The sequence below is a fragment of the Colossoma macropomum genome, unplaced genomic scaffold (assembly GCF_904425465.1).
Source record: "Colossoma macropomum unplaced genomic scaffold, Colossoma_macropomum, whole genome shotgun sequence".
Classification (NCBI taxonomy): Eukaryota; Metazoa; Chordata; class Actinopteri; order Characiformes; family Serrasalmidae; genus Colossoma; species Colossoma macropomum.
Window position 1 is genome coordinate 11,154,890 of NW_023494795.1, and position 21,136 is coordinate 11,176,025.

Sequence of the window (21,136 nt, forward strand, 5' to 3'; positions counted from 1 at the left end):
GTATCACCATAGAAAGCCAGTCTTAAGTGTAGGCCTGCAATGATATAAAACCCTTTGAGATGATGCCAATAATGGATGATTTCTCTGGATTATTTATAAAAACCAATTGATTTTTGTCAGATAAACATAATTAACAATAAAGTACTGCAACCTTTTAACCTTGAATTACGAAAAGGAGCTGTGTGCACCATCAATAACTACAGGCATTTTACTTAAATCTTTCTGAAATGTTATCACTATAGTTACTTTCAATTGTGCAGTCTTTGTGCAGACAACTATATAAGAGTCAGAGAGAGGATTCAAAGTGATCCTCACTCCACCTTCTAAATGAATCTTTTGGAAATGCTGTAAAGAGAACCTTAAACAATAACTCTTTCAGCTCAACTGACTGCACACAAGTGTTTCAGCCTTAAAACTGACCACAACCCTGCCACGTCTGGCCGAAACATTGCTACTAAGACACTGACAATTCCTGTAACACAAACATGACCAGCACAAGACCACACAAGCACACCCGACCCATAATGACCAATCCTAAGTCATAGCTTTAGTGAGTGTCAAACAAATCAACCCCTAAAAAACTAGCCTAACCACAACGGCCTGTAGATTACTGCAGATTTCTCCATAATGCTGTCATCCTTATCATAATCCCTCAGTGGGATATGATTTAAACCTTTGATGAGGTGTTACTGTCATTTTAAATGTAAATTAAATGTAAGCACATAATTGACCATTCTGACTCGCCTCTCTTAGGTACTGTTGCTATGTCCATCAAACTTTCAGATAAGGCTCTCTAGTAGTGACTAAATACTACTGACTACTTTTATACTAAAAGACCAAAAAAATCAAGTATAAAGAAAAGGAGGAGTGTTTTATTCACAAATAAACTGGCTTTACAAGGTTTACAAAATATTATAACATAGGCCCATTAAAAATGATTCTGGAAACCATGTTTACATTAATCAAACCAGGAAAATCTAGTTCTCAGGAACTAGTTAGAGCAATGTTTGATGCTAAGGAGGACACAAAGTCTTTCAGCTATCTTTAATGATATAATAGAAAGTAATAACACAATAAGCTTGATTAAATCAGTCAGATTAAAGCAGTGCTTTCTGACCAAGCTCCTTGTCAGCTGCTTAATTAAAATGTATATTAGCAAATTAGTAACCTAGATAAAAATGATCTTGCCTTAAAGCCAGCCTAAGTCTGCGTATTAATAATTTTGGTGTTGAGCTGTGAATGTGGTCTTCCACAACAGTTCAATCTTAAACGTCTTCAGTTTCAGGAATGAAATGAAAACAGCAACACCCTCCCGATAGTTAGGATTGAGATTGTGATTGAATAAAATTTCTTCTAGGCTAATGAAGCAATTTACTGCCACTGCTGTTCTCACTGCAGGTTTGCTGTGAAAAGTTTTGTTAATGTTTTTGGAAGGAACACTTAGAGATGATTGTAATTGGATGAAGCATGCCTATTGTTGTTCTACAAACTGTCAGTGAGTGTGTTTACATGCACTTAATAATCTGATCACAGTCAGAGTTCTGCAGTTATCTGATTACTCAAATGGTCATGTAAACACCATACTCCGATCTAGTAATCTGATTGAGAAATTCAATAAAGAGAGCTGTATTTTAGCTCAGTAATCAGATTTCTCAGTGCATGTGAACTCTTACTCTGATTTCTTTCAGATTTCTCAGTCTGCACATGTGCGGAACAGACTGCTGTACCAGAAATAAGCGAGCAGTGTTGCCGCGAAATGGCAGCAAAATACTTTTGGAGCGACGCCGAAACCAAATACATTCTCGACGAAATGAAGGATTTAAACATTTCTCATCTTCTAGATGATGTATATTCATATTTTCAGATAAAGTGGCGTGATGTTTTTGTAAAAAAAGCTGCAAAATTAAAGTTTAATTAAAAGTGCATACAAACATGTTGATCGGATTACTGACAAAATCTGATTTTCTGCAGTTATCGGCTTATTAAGTGCATGTAAACACACTCAGTGATATATATATATATATATATATATATATATATATGGACCATTCTACCAAATAATTTCGAACTGCAGTCCCACGTTTACAGACCTATTTACAAGGCTTATGTTATGATCTATTTAAACTCAAGGCATTAATTGAGATAGTAATAACCTAAATATATACAAAATCATTATTTACAGGGTACTTTCTGTTTGGAGGTGGCTGCCCTAAACCCTAAATTTCAACTTGTGAAAATAATACTTATATTTTCAAAATTGTTTTTTAAAAGATGTTTTTGATTTTATAGTTGTTAAATGCAAAAACTTTATCCAGAACATGTTGTCCCATGCTTTCATGTCACTACCATAACAAAAAGTTTTAGTCCATGGGCGGAGCCTTGCTTTAGCCACACCCCTACATTTTAGAGCAGGAAGTCAGGTTGCATCCCTGTCTCTCATGGCCACATGGTGAGCAGTTAGATCCTATTGTTTTGCAGTAAATGTGTCCCAAAGTCTGGAAATTAGTGTGTAACCTTAGAATAGTCACTATCAAAACTTATTTTTTGCATTTTCTGTTTAATGAAAAATATTATGATTTAAAATGTGTGTTAAAATTGTGTTTTCCATTAATATCTCAGCTATTGTTCTTTTTGAAAACTCAAATGGATATAATGCACCCTGGAATGAAGCTCTTCCTCTTTTCATCAAATTCAAAACATAATAAAGTATCTCTTGATTGATATCCCTTGATGAGTATCATTTGGAAAACAAGCATCATGTCTCTTCTCTGTCCTGCCACCCAGGTGGTGGAACGAACTCCCACTGGCTGTCCGAACAGCAGAGTCTATCGTGGTCTTCAAATGCAGACTCTTTATACAGCACTTAAGAGAGCACTGAGTTAAGTATTCATTGTAATATATTGTGCTGCACTTATTGAATTGTATTGCACTGTGCTGTGTTTAACTCTGTTCCTTTTTCTCTCTGTATCAACATGGGCTTTTATTTCTAGCAGTATCTGAGCTCAGGACTGGCTTTCTCTCTAACCTATTGGTAACTAGCAAAGATACTTTCTCTAGATAGACAAAGCACTTTTTGTGAGTCACTCTGGATAGGAGCATCTGCTAAATGCTGTAAATGTATCAGCTGAAAGTTGATCCTCACTTTCCTCAGAACTTCTCTGTTTGTTTCATTGAGCTGTGAGAGAAATAATTCAAACTGTACAGATTGTCAAACTGTATACTCCATGAAGATAAACTGTAGCAACATTAAAAAACAAATGATGCACACACAAAGAACCCATACAGTCAAAACAACAGATGGACAGAGCAGGGAAATAATAAATGCACCACTGTAGATTTATGTGAAGTTGTGGAGTCAGAGACAAAGCGAGGAACTGAGAAACAGAGCAGTGCTCCCACAGAAACAAACTGATTTGGGAGCAAGTGGCCCACAGTTTGCTGCAGTTGACTCTGGTCTCCGTGGCGACAGCCCCACTGTGGATGGCGAATGGTTTCTGCGGCAGCCGCTGTCCTCTAATCTGAGCGGCATGAGAGCAGTGCGGCCAGCGAGAGACTTTCTGCAGCCAACACTGTCCACACACTCTGTCCAAAACACTAAGCTCTATAAGCAGCATGAAAGACTACGTCAACATTACAAGCCTTAACGTTCAACTCCAATTATTTGCTCAGATCTGATCTTCTGTTTTTTTGGTCTTTGACTCAATCTTCTCCCGTGGTAGTTCAGATGGTCCTCATCCACTCATAGAGTGAGAAAGTCAGCGCATTATCAAATCGTCACACTTCATTTGGATGGTCTAGTGTAGATGCTTCATAGATGCTCAGTCATTCTAACTAATATTAAACCAAATATCTATTAAATGCAACTGAATTTGAAGTTGTGTGTGAAAGAGTCTAGTAAATTTATCCCTAACCCTAAACCTGACCTTAACCCTAACCTCAAGGCAAAACCTACACCTACTCCTAGACCTAATATTGTTGATAATCAACTGAGTATCACCAGAAAGTTTATTAATAACATAAGTATCTGTAGATCATCCATAGGGGACCATCCAAATAAAGTGTGACCTCAATTGTTTGCACCCAGGTGCTCTTCGGCAACTCATCAACAATAAATACATATATGCTGAGATGAACTAATGACATACCTTGCTGCAAAAAATGATTTATTGTTAGTTGCTTATTGATAGGGCCTGTTCATTAGAGGTAGGTTTATTGTTATTTTTATTTATGAACACTAAAGAAATTTAAGAGTGATTTGTCATCACGTCAGTGATACGACACAGCTCGTGAACTTGGTAATCCAGAGAAACTACTTGTACTTACTTTAGTCTTTGTCTACCACTTAAGTGCCTTCATGAGAAAATCACAAGTTTATGAGTTTACAAGGATCGTCCAAACATGCCACAAGTCACTGCCAATTCTCACTCCCTAGCCAAGTCTTCCCTGATCACACAGTGCTACCAAACTGGGCAGGTCAAGGCCAGCATGTGCTTCCTCAGAGACACACAAAGCCAGCCCCTGCATCTTTTCCACCTGAGCGCGCTTGTAGATGAGCATTTACTGTCCAAATCTGCTACATGAACTAACAGGCAACCTTGATTTGAACTTCCTGGACTAATGAGTCACATCTTCGTAAGTAGGACTGGGCAACATGATGACACAGTGACATGCGAAAGTTTCGAAACCCCTGGTCCAATTCTGTTTTTGTTGATTTTGTAAGTACACACAGACACACATCTGCACATTTGAATGCACAAGTAATGCTTATTAGCTGAATTTTATATTTTTGGGAAAAAATAAAACATAAAACGTGGCCATGCAAAGATTATGAGACATTTTGTGTTACAATATGTGCTATATTTTTTTCCATTATGTCAACATTGTGCATTATCAGTTGCAGAAAAATGCCATATTTAAATGTGTTCACTTATTTTCACTTTGAAAATCAACAAAACATGTCATTTGACTGAGGGTGTTCAAACTTTTGCATACAACTGTATTCATATATATATATATATATATATATATATATATATATTTAGTATTTTGATAAAATGTGACACAATTGGAGCTTTTCTTTTGTTCCAACTTATCAAATCTCCAAAATATTTTTATATTGTGTATTGTGAAAATGTCAAAGTATTATGATGATGGTTTGTAATATCCATATGCTATCTGGCGATATTGTGAACACAATTTATGACATGAAATAATCCACATTTTACAAGTTAAAGCTGCCCCTGACACACATCCTGATACTGCATAATGAAGATCTGACTTTTTCACTCACACAGCTTTGGAAAAATCTGATTTGTTTAGGAAAAAAACTGATGCATGCCACAGCAACTCTATAATGTAAAAGCAGCCAATCACTTTCCTCCCCTTCCTGCCTTCTCTTTCTTTCTGTACCTCTCTTTTTCTCCACCCTCTTTTCTCTCCATCTCACTGTCTTTCTCAGTCAACAAAATGCACAATCCAATGCAGTCAAACCTAATAAATAAATTTAAAACCAAAGCTCAGCAACTCACATATTAACTAAAACTGTGTGTGTAAGCATGTGTGTGTGTGTGTGTGACAGGCGTCTGAGTCAGGGTGTGGAGAGCACTCCCAGATCCTCCTTGTCTGGTCATGACCTCACTCCCAGCGCTGGGCCTGCAGTGTGTTCAAACACCATGTTCACCCCTGATCTCAGGAAGTGAATGCTTGTAGTCAGTCTATGTGATGGCCTTGACAGGATGGAGCAGCTTTTACTTACACAGAGAAATACGGTCCAGAAATGAACCTCTGACCTTTTTCATTGCGTCACTGCGGTACTACACCCCTTCACTATTTCCATAATTAGAGAAAAACTTCTACAAACTCAACATAGGACTACAACGGCCAAAAATGGTTTCAAAACAATAATGCTGATTCATAACAATAATCTTCAGTGAATTTAGATAGAAACCAGGCACAGTTCTCTGATCTTCACTTTAGTCTCCACTCAGTCCTGTTATATCAGAAACACACATCTTTGTAGCTCCACTCTGCTGGTGTGCTGTTAGATTGTATCTCATCTTGTGATGCACAATTTGTAATCACCAGCCTCCAGCTTTTATCAGTGGTCAGTTTCTGGCCACAGAACCGCTCTTGCCTTGAGATAAGGACCACTCTTTATTTAAAGGTCATCCCTCACGTTGAAACAAAATGACAAAAAAAAACACTCTTCAGCAAACTTTTGTCTGGTGATTTTTGCTGGACGTGGCAACGCTGCCATTATAGGGAAAGCTGAAAATATTTGTGGACCACCTTTAAAAAGGAAAGCAAGTGTGATATTCACCCTAAAACAGTGGAGAGATTTAAATTAATGAATTTGAAAATTGGAGTTTACAATCTTCAAAGATTAGCTTAATAATTAACCAAATAAGAATGAGATAAATGAGAACTGCTAAGCTAACTGACACATTACTACCAGACATGTTGCTAACATTATGTTAAACCCACCATCTCTTCCACTGATGCTGACACTGACCTGTATAAAAATGTCCAGCTACACCACTGTGCCTGATACACTCTTACCAGCACCACTCACACTACCATGATACCACCATGTTAATGTCACTGCTGTGCTGAGAAAGGAAACATCTGAAAGTAAGATCTGGTCAACATTAGTTCTCTTGGCAGAAACTTGGCAGAAAAGTTTTTTTATATAGTTGTTTTTAGATTTTTATATATATAGTTTTACATATTTATCTGCAACTAAATTGGTTTTATCTAATTAAAACTACAACATTGAACAGTAGTGTATACAGTGGACCTGTATACACTACCGGGTGGATGTTACATAGATATCAGTGAGTAGGTACACAGCACGTGTTTCTAATGAGCTGGATGGTCAGTGTACACTGTACATTTGTATGCAAAAGTTTTGGTCAAATTGCATGTCTTGTTGATTTTTAAAATTAAGTTAACAAATCATCTATAGAGAACAGACTTCGGCACATATCAGAGCAAAATATGGCCTGTGAAAAAGTTATGGTACATTTTATATGGCACGTAACATGTACAACAACATGAACAAACATGTAATTTGACTTTTGCCTATGATTGTATATAAACACATCAGAAATGCTAATATTTTTTAAGCAGTGTAGGCTGAACACTGCACAAATGACAAGACTTAAAGCTGCCCTGTTGGCATTTTAAAAGACTCCAGTGACGCTTGTTCATGATATTCATTCTGATTCCTCCTGAAACGTGAATTAAAGTATTAGCCATGAGGAGCGTAGCTGGCACTTTTCTTTACATGGATTTCTGTCACGCCTCCCAGCAGAATACCAAAACTACTGAAACCCCTAATCAAAGTAGGCCATAATCAAGCTCACAATGGCACCATTTAAACCTAGTGGTGCTGTCATTATTTTCTTGGCTTTTGTAGGTAGGATTTTGTAGAAATTCCACTGGCAGTGTTAGCAGCCTGGCTAAATGTAGCTGACAAGGCCCCCTAGCTTTGAGCCCAAGTGCTTGCATGCAGACTCTGTGTCTGCTTCTGTTACACATACAGATAGAGAGGAGATATGTTATAATCAGATTCTAATTCAACGGAGCCCTGTGAAATGTCTCGCTGGGCTAGCGTACACATTTATCAACACAAGAAAGCAGATATCAGACACCAGCCGCAGCTTACACTTCATCCATCACACACACACTCACACACACACACTCACACACTCTCACAAGTTTTTACAGATTTAACAAATGAAAGAGTATGTATAGCCTAAAGTCACACATCTGCAAACATGCACCCTCCTTTCTCTCTCTCTCTCTACATACTCTCTCTCTCTCTCTCACATACACACACACACATACACCTTTACAAGTTCCAGGTGTTATCAGTGCAGTGTGGTACAGATTTTGCACTCTATGAAGCATGGTCCTGTAAAAGCTTGCAGTGTTTTCAGTTCAGTTAGCTCATAAACCAGGAATACACACACACACACATACCTCACTCTTCACAATGATAAACTAAAAGTCTTAACACAATAAATCAAATATTATCTCCTGTTTATCATATCAGCTCAGTCTTCCATAACTAATGAGTCACAGTGTTTCCTCTGTGTCACTTGGTGAAGATGCTTCAGTTAAATTAGATTCAAAACTGCTAAACAAATGAAGCCTAGCTCTAAAAATAGAGCTATTACAGGTGATGTTACTGTGTAAACAGTGTTTATACCAGATGCCAACTAAAACCTCTCCCTTGGCCTCAGGCACTGCGCGAGAGGGTTGCCAGGGGGTGCTGAAGCACCCCTCGAAAAACATTTAGCACCCCCACTCACACCCCCTAAATGTTTATAGACCTTTTCATATTTTATATCACATGAATGTAATTAATGAATGTAATTAAGCTACAGTATGTGTACAGTGTGCAAGTACTGTGTGTATCTAGGTAGCCTCTGAATACTGGTGTAATACCAGGGCTGCTTTAGCCTGTTATTAAAATGTTATAAAAATGCACCCACTGTGCTCTTGTAGGATTGTTGTGGCGAATTATTTGAAGTTAGCTGTTTAACCACAGACTACTTGCTTATTCCTTCCATGTCTGGATGTTTGGACACATTGCACGTATCAACTGCTATCACTTTTTTAAACTTGAAGGTGCCACAAATGGTTATTTGTGCAATGCAATAATATAAGAACCATTTTTGGCACCTAAAGACCTTTCTAATTGGTGTTTCTTTAGAGCAACAATTTTGTAAATATATATGTGAGTGTAAAGAACCTTGTAATGTTTAATGAACCCCCACGTCATGTAGCGGTTCTAGAAAAACCTCTTAAATTGGTAATGAACCTTTGCCTTATGTGAAGGTTCTATAAAGTCAAAAGATTCTTCACACTCCCACATTTCTTTTTCAAACATGGCTCTTTAAGGAACCAACAAAAGGTCTTCTATAGCACTGTTCAAATAACTCTTTGTGGCACCTTTATTTTGAGAGTGTACAAAACAGACTCAATGTCCACAGGTGGTTTTATATCCATAGCCTGCACTCGCAACACCACACTGGTAGCATGTCGACTACACTGCTCAGCATGTCACTGCCATTACTGCACATGGGCAGGGCTCATGATATACAAGCCAAAAAGCTATCTAAAGGTATCAATACCCAATACAAGCTCAGTCAAAGCACTGGCTCCTGAGCACATCGGCATAAATTGTGGATAAAACCTTAAAGGGGTCCTATTATGCTTTTCCATTTCTTTCTTTTCCTTCCTTTTTCAAAGCCACTGGAAAAATAGCCACACTGGTGTTTACAGCTGCTCAGGAGAGAAAGGTCTGTCTGCAGACCGCAAGACAGGGGCGGAACATGTAGGGGCGGAACTGTTCTGGTGGTTGACAGATTGGGTGAGCTGAGCTAGAGTCAAATTACGGAAAACACTCTTTAACATTACGATTGGCTGCTGCTGCATGGCAGCATTCTCTTCTACATCATAGGTACAGCACCCCCTTTAAATGTTTCAGGATCTTTACAGCAAAACTGTACAAAAAAATTCTGCCGCTGCTCCTGCACACCCCCCCACCCCCGCCACCTTCCTGTGTTGAAGGACATTGGGCTCTGGTTATCACCCACTGGCTCTTCTTTTGTCACATCACTATGCCAAATTTCCTGAGTGGAGAAAGAGAAGCATGTTTATCAACCTCTTCAGCGCATAAGCCGTCAAAAAGTTCCACTCTTTTCTATTACTGTGTAACAACAGGCTGTAAACAGTCACTTCACATCAGAAAACCCAAGCATATAATGTTTCACACTAAAACGCTAATGTGGCTAACTGTGAATAAAACCTAAAGTGGACCACTTATCATGCATTTTCACTGATTATTAGCAAACACAAAGCTAAGTGTTTGTCAATAAAACAAACAATGCACTGGATTTACTCAATTCTACTGTGTACATCATTTCCATTTCAACGCAATTGTGGTGATGTGCTAAATTGTGTTCATGTAGAGATGATGTACACATTTGATTCAAGTCAATTCCATCACTTTTTTCAGCATAAATAAACCAAGACTTAATCACCATAGCACATAAACAGTGTGGTCCTGCATCCATTCTGTTCATGATTGCGCATCATTACTGAGATGATAGTTTAGAGGATGTAAATAAAGTCCTAGTTCAAGCGGGGCCAGAGGATTTAGGCAGGCTGGGAACGAAACACCAAAAGAGGAACACGCAAACAAACGAGGCTGTGGTTCTTCAGATTAGCGGCCTGCTCTCTGCTGCAGCCACTGCGGTTGGTTTTTACGGGCCCAGGTTGCGTGCAGAGCAGCGAAAACGTCTCATACTTTCCGTTCATCCTCCGACGGCATTACACCATCCAGCTTAACGATTTAATCGCAAAGTCAATTAATCTAACACTCGAATGGAACAGAACAGAAGGAGGCCTGGTACATCAGGAGGCCTTTAAAAGACAAACATCAGCAGCAGCTACGACAACGTCAGCGTCCCCGCAGAGCTCGACAGCCAAGAGATAAAGATCTCGTTCCGGGCAATATCCAGGGGGAAATAAGCTGGAATATGGAAAGAGTTTGCAGAGCAGAGGTCAGGGTTCAAGTGTGGTTTTGGTCAGGAGGACACGCAGAGCAGGGCCTGATAAGCCTCCACACGTCATGCAGCAATGACCCCCATGGTAATTATGTCATTATGGGATTCCTGTTTTTACAATGTAATTACAAGGCAGAGAGAGGACTAGGATAGCTGGGGGCTAGAGGGGGTCAGATTGGGTTGTTTCGGGGGGGCGAGTGGGGGCTGCGGCTCTACGCTCTCTCGCAACGGGACGTCCCGTTGTGTCTGGCAGCCCAGCCGTGACATTATTGTGGAAAATCTGTAGAGGAAGCAGCTTTTTTACAGCGATTCCACCATTCGCAGAAGCTCGAGCAAGGACACGGCTCTGCCAAAACAGCGAGCCATTCCGAAACAGGACTGGCTCTTTGCCTCAGTGAAGAACAATGAGGCTTTCACATCACCTACCACATGCCCATCACACACGCACGTGTGCACACACACCGCACACCATGGAGCGTATTTTTGATTGGTGTGGCCAGGCATTAGTAACCACCAGCTAATACATAAATACTTATGTCAACTTGTCACTTGTAAAACAATTATAAGATGTAAAATAACTTGTGTTTGCCTCGATTCTGCTGAACTTTAAGAAATCGTGGGCGGGGCCTGAGAAGAGTCAACCGATGTGGAGTCACCTCCCTTGGCCAAGCCCGCCTCAGCAGTGTTGTTCTTCTCCTCCTTCAAATTTTTAATATATCGCTGTTGTCTGAAGAAAACCTTGTATCTCCAAAATGGCAACTTTACAGAAGAAGGAAAAAAGCAACTTTACTTTTAATGTAAGTCAATGGAACCTTTTTTCCAAATCATTTTGGGTCATTTCTTTTGGTCCATTCTTCATGAAATTTACGTACAATATAAAGAGCAACAGGCATTTTCAAATTATGTCAAAAACGTAAAAAAGACAAAAATGGAGATACAAGGTTTTCTCCCAACAGCAGTGATATGTATTCTGTATTCTATGTATTTTGTACAGTATGCAAACGATTTGGCACATATTATATATATTTCCACGTAGAACATCAATAAAACATATAAGTTGGCCAGGAATGTTTACACTTTTGCACATGACTATATATCATAACAAACATTTTTATGAAGCATAACCAGAAATCCAAAAACAGATTTAGCTAACATAGCAGTTTGAAAAGTTGTGGGGGATGCAAAGCCAAGGCTAGTTGTACATACTGTCTGTTTCATGTTTTGTGTGTCGGCTCAAGTTGTCCAACAAAGATGCATGCTCAAACAGCACAGACCAAGACAGATGAAGAAAGTACAATTCGGGTGTGGAAAAAAAAGGAAAAAGAAAATGAAAAGTGATTCATTTAATGTAGAACTGACACTGCTTGCGGACTAGTTTAACTCAAATCAATGCAGAATTAAAGCAGCCAATCAGAAAGAAGCACACAAAATTGACTTTGGTTGGTTGTAATACAAGTCAATCTAGTAGGCCTGTAAGTGAAAGATGTTAAGTCAGGACTCCAGACTAACACCACCTCGTCATCTCGGCGGCTGTCTGTCAAACAGTCATAGAATCTCAAACATGACAGCCACCCACACCTACCTCAAATATAGCCATATTTAATCCAGAAACTGTTTTAATTCACTCTTATTTGGGATTTTTTCATCAAAATTCTACCGAGAGCATAATGCTAATTTTCATTAGCCTGTCAATGAGAATTCCTATGCAACATTAGCATCAAGCTAACGACTATGTCTGTTCACGTTTATTAGTGTGCTCTACCTTGAATATGGATAATAAAAGCTTGAAACAAATATTTAAGTAAGATTTTCTTACTTAGCTTGTTGGAGTTCTACAGTGTCTTTTCGATCATGGTAATACGATTAACAGTCGATTAATAGTCGAGTGCTTGTTGTGTTCAGATATTGATGTTGTATATCAATATCTGAACACAATGATGTTGTATAGTGTCCAAGCCTTTAACCCTTTCAAATAATCTTCCATGGGGCAATGATAATCTTGCACTAGTGGGCCAAAAATGATGATAAATCAATGAGTGTGTTTACATGCACTCAATAACCGATCATTAACACCATACTCCGATCTAGTAATCCAATTAAGAAATCCGATAAGGAGGCTGGATTTCAGCCCAGTAATCAGATTTCTCAGCGCATGTGAACTTTTAATCTGATTTCTTTCAGATTTCTCAGTCTGCGCATGTACGACAGCGGTACCGGAAATAAGCGAGCAGCGTTGCCGCGAGATGCAGCAAAACACTTTTGGAGCGATGATGAAATTGACACGCTTGATGAAATGAGGGATTTAAGTATTCCCCATTATCTGATTACTCAAGTGCATATAAACATGTTGATCGGATTACTGACAAAACTGATTTTCTGCAGTTATCGGATTATTAAGTGCATGTAAACACACTCACTGTTAACAATTATGGCTGTTTACTAGCTATTCCTGACACCTGTTGCAATGCATGCTGCTTCTGAAGAACAGCAATGGTCCAGTATTACTATGTAATAATTTTAAGAGATATTGCAAAAAAACCTGAAGACAATCTGAATTTACGTATATTTATTTTGCATTTCAAGAAGGTAGATCATCATAAGGAATAAAGTGATGTTTTTTTTTTAAACAATACATATTTTGTTACAGAGCTTTTGACACACATACTCTCATAGACAATGCACACATAAATATATTTATGGACCATACATGTGTTGTGTGTCTACATTTGTGCATGTATTTGGTGTATTCTTAGGGGACATTTATTATTTTGGGCAATCTGTAATATGGTGGTACAAAAATTCTAAAGAAAAAAGTACTGTAAACTAACTAACCCATCCCAACTAATGTTGGGATGATAATTTTTCTCCTTGTGAAGGCTGACAGTATTTTTTGGGACAGCTCTGAAAAAAGTTAGTCCGGAGCCCTGATTTAAGGCCTCTATTTTCATAGGATAATCAAACCCCAGAAAAATGAATTGTGATATTTCATGTATTGTGTATCATGAAAATATGTTCAAGCATTGCAATACTATTTGCCATATTGCCCACCTCTAGGCCACACCAGTCCATGCTATTGAATCCAGGATGAACTGAATGTCTTACCTTTCATGTGAGTGATGCTTGACTATATCATTCAATCTGGAAGTGCAGAATTGAGGGAGATATTGAAGGGAAGATGACAAAAGCGTAACAACCAAATCAACTCTCACTCGCAGCTCTGCAGGCCAAACACCAGTCATGCTACATCACCAAAATACCGTTCAAGCACGAATCAGTGCATAGATAGTCACACAGACATTCCCTCACACTTCCCATCCGAGCCTCCCAAATGCACAAGAATGTAAATGCACCTGAAACGATATACACTGGATATGGACCAGAAAGACAAAGAACCCACAGAGCCTTTTCAGAACACACACAAAGCCCACACAATTCAATATCTCCGTTCTCTTATTCTCATGCCACACACAGATCCACCCCCACATCCCTTCTAACGCTCCACACACTGCGACATGGTCCAAACTTCAGCAGTGCTGTATCAAATTCAGCTACTGCACCGATACTAGTTCAACACAACCCACCCTCAGTTCACTCCATTCCATTGTCTACTCTAACCTCTTTTCTTTAACACCTGTTCTTTTGTATACAGCAACTGGTTGTCTGGCATCTGCATTGTGTAACGTTTAAATACGCTGAAAAATGTGGGAAGCTCAGTTTACTTAATGCTAAAGATATGGATGATAGAAGAACAATGCAGTAAATCTGGCACTGAAACTTAGATATTAAAGCTTTATTCTGCAAGTAGGTCCACACTTCAATTTCTCCTTCTCATAACTGCACAACGTACATAGTACACTGAATAAATGGTGCATGTGGTTACACACATATACAGGACCATATTTAAAGAACCATATACAGCACATTTTCCATTGTAAAGAAGAATCATTTAACCATTCATATGGTTCTTTGTCACAGTTCTATATATAACCATTGCCTTTACTGAAGAACCCTTGAAGAAGCAAGCACACTATTAAAAGTAATGGTTCCTCTGTGGTTCTTGGTTTGGATGTACAGTTCTAGAAAAAAAACTTTCACCTGGTCCAGAACCCTTACATTATGTGGAGGATCTTTGAAGATGGTTCAAAAATGATTCTTTGAAGAACAATCCAAGTAAGATTTTTGTGTTAAAATTGCCAAAATGAGGCATATATAAAATGTCTTATCTCCAGGAAAGCATTGGGTAGAATCAACAAATTTGATGTAAACAAATGTACCTGCAGAAAAAGTCCCTGGTGAATGAAAAATAATCCCACTGACTTGGTTCACCTTGAGCTTTCCTAATCGTTTCCTTCATTGTGGCAAATCAGTTGCACATATAAGCAAACTCTAAGTTTGATTTCCACCTGCAACTAAATCAATATGATCAGCTTAACAAAAGCTTTCAAGCTAGTCATTTTCCTTTAGTTAATGCAATACCTGCAATGGCATGACAAGGCTATGTTAGATGGGGGACACCTGGAGCTACTTCACTCAATTCAGTTTAGACATAAGCACATTTTATTATATGTCCTTTGATAATCAGTTAAAATAAAAAAAAACTTTTTAAATTATCAGTTTGGAGTCAGTGTGAATTGGAAAATTACGTGCATTTTTTCTTCCATACCGTGACATATTTTTGAGTGAAACATAGTATCAGGGAGGGTCTTTGAGCTAGCTGAGCATTTTAAGTTGACGGTGAGTGGGGGTGGTGAGAGGGGCAGGTGAAACATTATATTATGGGCTGCTGGTATATGGTGACAGAATCAAAACTCAGAAGATATGTGAGTTAGAGGGAGGCAAAAGTCAGTACATTTCAAACATATAAAAAATAAGAAGAATTTTACCCTTTGCATTACATGATATTATGCATCATACTTAACAAAAAAGGTGCAATTTGATTTCAAGTTGACTTTAAAGTAGGTTAGAGACACTGAAAGGCCCATAAATAATGTATTTGGACACTTCAAATATTGATAGACTTTAATGAAGTTCTTGAAGAGTACTGTAAAGCACAGAAGTGGAAACATCAAAGTCTGAGGCTGTTTTTCTTACATTGGTGTCAGAAGTGTACAAACTGCACCAACTGCCATCTGAAAGCTCTTGGAATGGTCTTCTGAAAATAAATGCCGTTTCCACACAATGACCTTAATATATTCCTAAGTTGGCACAAACTTCCCACTACTTTGGGGGCCAATGTATTTTGCATTAAAATGTATTTAGAACTAAGCATATTTAAATATCTTCTAAAACAATTAACTTAATGTACTTTCTGATCTCCTGTGGTCACTACAAAAGCAACTAAAGACATAAAAGGACTACATTTACGCCCTTGAGCTAGCCACTTAACCCTGAGTTAACCCACAAATCAAGGGAAATCATTTTGAGCCACTAGCAGAGATGAGGAGAGAGTCACATTTCAGCAGCACATGTAGCAGAAGCCAGGCAGTACACACATCATCGCTAGACACTACACACACATATGATGCTGTTCCCGACCTTTGTACTTCAGTTCACATCTGAATAGCCTTATTGTTTGAGACATATTTGATACAGTGGCAAATTGGCACGCAGTACAGGGCAGGAAGGAACTGCGGAACTGCTGCACAGCTGTTCACTGACACACACACACGTCTCGCGCACTCTCCTCCGACCATCTCTGGCGCGCCGCAATGATATCACTCTGTCAAGATCCTAAAGGGACCAAATGCTTTTCATCTGTATGTGGGCTTCCCCTTTTATCTATCTCTTTCACAGCCTCACAGCTGCACACCAAAACCTTCCTGAGTCTCCTTGCTGATCTGAGGCCAGTTTCATTAGAGAGCTTTCGTAGATGAGCAGTTCCCAGACCTGGTTCTGGAATATCTCTGCTACGGCTGTAGTTAAGACCACCTTTGTGGAGTGTATGACTAGTCGAGATCAATCCAAGACCAAGTCTAAAGAGATTAAGTCAAGGCCGAGCCCAAATGAGAGTGAAAGTCAAGATCAAGACTTCACTAGTCTTTACCTGCTTCCAGTCCCAGTTTCTTGGTTTTTTGCAAAGTGATTGGTGCTGTCAACCTCTACCTGTGCACACTTATTTGGAACAACGGCATCAAGGCCTAGTTCCAGAGTTATTTGTTTTATTTTGCTATACTGTTTAAATGTTATTAAAAAACTTATATATTTACATAATTACAGAATAGTATGCAAGTTATATAATTACTTAATAGTATGCAAAATGTTTGAATACTCCATAATAAAATTACTGGTCAATTTTGTTGACTGTGTGAAGTGAAAATTAACACATCCTAAAAGCTTAAATATGCCATTGTTCTGCTAATTTCAGTGCCATAATTGTAAATTTATCATATTAGGAAAAATGAAACATAAAATATAAAATGTGCCATATCTTTTTTTATTTTTGCAATATGTTAAATTCAGAAGATAAACAGCAATTGTGCATTAAAATGTGCTGAAATGTGTTCTTTATAGGTTGTGTTAACCTATTTACACGAAAAGTATGCAAGAAAAAGTAAGTGAACCTTTTGGAATTATAACATAGTTACAGCAAAAACAAAGTGATCTCAAAGAATCAATCAGTGTACAAGTTGTCTATAAATAAGGACAATTTAGTGCTGTGTCTACTCTCCCCAGAAATGGGTGCCCAGCCAAGATCACTCCAAAGACACAACACAGAATGAAAAAGAACCCTACAGTAACAGCTAACGGCTCGAAGGAGTCATTAGAAATGGTTAACATCTTGGTTCATAAATCCGCCATACGAAAAAACACTGAACAGGTATGGTTTCCATGGCAAGACAGCACGGAGAAAGTCGCTGCTCACCATAAAAAAGTGCAGCATGTCTGAAGTTTGCCAAAAAGCAGCCTAACACTCCAAAATGCTACTGGGAAAAAGTTTTGTGGACTGATGGAACTAAGATTGAATTGTTTGGGAAGAATATACAGAATTACGTATACAACATAAAAAAACAAGAAGTACTGTGGAGGGAGCATCATGATTTGGGGCTGCTTTGCTGCCTCAGGGCTTGGACCAATCACCAACATCAAAGAGAAAAAAGAATTCTCAAGTTTATCAAGGTGTACAGGATCGTGTCACGGTAGCTGTCCGCTGGCTGAAGGTCAGCAGAAGCTGGGTAATGCAGAAGGACAATGACCCTAAACGATGCAAAAAATCCACCACAGAATGACTTTAAAAGGCCTTAAGACAGTCGTTTACACATAGAATATGGCTGCGCTGAAGCAGTTTTGTAAGGCAGATTAGACCAATAAACAATCAGCATGAGGGTCCAATCCGCAGCGACCAGAAACGCTTGTTTGAGGTCATTGCTAACAAAGGAGGTTTGACCAGTTGTTAAATCCAACTTTTTCCACCAGCACTATAATTGTTTAATTGCTGTACACAATAAAGACATAAAAGATTATAATTATTTGTGTGTTGTTAGCTTTTGCACATTGTGTTTGTCTATAATTGTCACTTGACGAAGATCACATTCTATGAGAAATGAATGCAGAAAACTAGGTCATTCCAAAGCGTTCACATACTTTTTCTTGCCACTGTAATTTGACCAGGGGCATCCAAAGTTTCACATATGACTGTACGTAATGAATTACATTTCAGTTTATAACCTGTATCGACAGACCTAATCAGCTAATTAACACCCTTGAGATGGCTGTGTTAGATCAGGGTAAGGCTACTCCAGGACCAGCATTCCAGGCATTCCAGGGAATTCTAGTTCACTATAATCTGCATTAAGATCTGTCTAACTTCCTTCTCAAGCTGCTACAAACTGAGATGAACAATGACTTCATGCCTTGTGAAGCTGACAATTTAATATGAACTTGATTGACTGCCATGGTTTTGGAAAAGCCTCTCAGGAGTGATTTCACCATGTTTTCACTGCTGCTTTTGGGAAAAGTCATTCATGAGTCAGAGCAGTGTGAGAGTACTGGAGTGCAGGAGAAAAGGTGTTTTACTTACAGTTTGGGTTTGGGCTTGGTGGGAATCGGAGGGCCATCTTTGGCTGTAGATGGAGATGTAGGTGGAGCTGTTTCTCCTGCTGGGGGTGCTGCTTCTTTCACATTCATTGGTGATAGGGGGCTTTCCTTGGTCAACCTGGTTGGGGCATGGCTGCTGGGAAGAGTTCCATTGGGCTGGTGCTCGGTACCTGTGGCCACCTGAACAGGCGTCGCTGTGACACTGGGCCAGATGTCCAGCTCGTTGATCTGGAAGGCCTCAGCGCTGGGTGGGGTCTTGGGTGGGAGTTCAAGCAGGCTGATCTCGGTGGGTGGAGGAGGGGGTGGAAATGACTGGTTGTCCTCAAACACACTGTCGTCTCCGGATACGCCGTTGCTAGACGACTCCTCGGCCACTAAGTGGGGAAAATACAAAAGCAGTAGTTAGAATTTCCTTTCTTTGTTCTTTAAATTGACTTGGCATCCAATCCTGCCGGGTCTAATTCCTATGAACACTAATGGAAGTGATCAGGAAATGATGGTTCAAATAAGGTGTTACATACTTATAAACTGGTTTCCTACTTTTCCCACACCTAAAGTGTTCAAACGTTAACCCTTCGGTGACAATAACAAAAGCATGGTGTACATTTTTATTAATTGAAGAGTTCCAAAATGCTGTATAACTATTTGTAACAATTTCAGAAGTGAAGAATTTTTGAAAAGAATAACATCTGACGTTAATGGAAACATTTATATTTCTCTAATAATCTTAACATTTTGTTTCTCGCAATATAGCACTGATATTTCTTGTATATGAAAAGCCTACTCCCAATAACATGTATCAGTAAAAAAGGAAACTATTCAATGTCTCCTCACATGTAGCTCACTGAAACAAGGGAAATTCTGTTGAAAGTGTGGATTCTAAACTTTACATTGATACCACATTTGCATTCATAAGTAGACTAGATACTTCTTTCTGTTTTAAATTTGATTAAAATTATTATTGATTGTACAGTAGGGCTGCCAGCTGGGCTTAAAAATTAAATAATTTTTTTTCTTGTTTGTGAAATATTCAAATATCAAGAAACACCATGCATCACTGCATCCACTAAATGCAAGTTAAGACTGTACTATGCACAGTGGAAGCCACATGTCAACAATGTCCAGAAACGCTGCCGCCTTTTCTGGGCCTTTCAGATAGTTTATGGAAATAATGAACGTCTTCCCAGCTTAAGAAGAACAGGACCATGCAGATTGTTACCAGTGTTTGTTACAAGTTCAAAAGCCAAAGTCTGTCATGTATGGGGGTATATTAGTGCCCGTTACATTGGTAACATGCATATCTGTTAAGGCCCCATTATTGCTATCTGATATATATACATTTTGGAGCAACATATCACTGTTGTTGGAAAAAAAACTCATGTCTCCAAAATGATAACTTCACAGGAGGAGGAAAAAACATACTTTTTTCCAGACTTTTTTTCAAGTCGTTTTGGGTATTTTCTTTCAAATTCATCATGGAATTTACACACAATGTAAAGGACAAGGCAGGCATTTTCAAATTATGTCAAAAACTGAAAAATTACAAAATTGGAAATATGAGGTTTTCTTCAGACAACAGTGATATGCTGCCTTCTACACAATGGTTTTTTATAGGATGTCCTTGCTTTTTTCATCATGATAACAGCAAACAACATTCTGCATGGGTTACAACAGCATAGCTGCATAATCAGAGAGTGTGGGTGTTAGACTGGCCTGTCTGCCGTCCAGACCTGCCTCTCACTGAAAATGTAAACCAAACATGGTCTAAAAGGAACAAAAAATGCCAGGATACTTAATGGATCAGCATTTACTGAACAAAATCCAAAGTCATGATGTAAAGCCAACTCACAAACAGCCCTTACTACACTTATGGCAATAATAAAAGGTTTACCCAAAAGTGTCTAATTAGACTTATTCCAGTCTAGTTTATCCCTTGTCTGTTCCAGTAAGCTATAGAGACTTCTTCAGTCTGCTTTGCTGGGTTGCTGGTGAGGTTCTGACCCCGAGGGAGCATATGCAGAACCTGTTTGTTTGGAGTCTATCTAAGCCTGTATGAATGCATGTAATCCCTGTTTATTTGGGTTGGAGCTCCGCCGTGATTGCACTGGTAGTGGACTGATTCATCAGCAGAAACAAACGCTGTTTCTTTCTCCTGCATTAGACTGCTGATCTAGATTCTGCTTCCAGTACTCATTTTTGATTTAAAAATCACTCACAGAAAACATACTTAAAAATAAAAGGGTCCTGGTTTTGTGGTTCTAGGAAGAACCTTAAGTTGTTATAGAACCTTTACATTATGAGGAGGCTCTTTAAACTTTAATTCACAAAAAAAAAATTCAGAGAACCATGAAAAGACTGTTTAGGAAACTTCCTTTAGTTTAGTTCTTCCATGGAATTACACCAAAGATTCCATTTTACAACCTTTCCTTTTAAGAATCCACACCCAAACTCCAATGTACACACAGACTAAGGCATGACTAAAGAGACTAAAGACAAGGTGGATATGATCTTAAGCAACACTCTCA

At 38.7% G+C, this 21,136-nt stretch overlaps 1 protein-coding gene across 3 annotated transcripts in view; it reads right to left on the reverse strand.

Moving 5' to 3' along the window:
• palld (palladin, cytoskeletal associated protein) overlaps positions 1–21,136 on the reverse strand; it is a 168,564-nt gene that overhangs the window by 51,864 nt on the left and 95,564 nt on the right. For all 3 annotated transcript variants that reach the window (XM_036581437.1, XM_036581438.1, XM_036581439.1), the window contains one exon: positions 18,595–18,985. In XM_036581437.1, the coding sequence (XP_036437330.1) occupies positions 18,595–18,985 (391 nt within the window). The remainder of the gene's footprint in view (positions 1–18,594; positions 18,986–21,136) is intronic.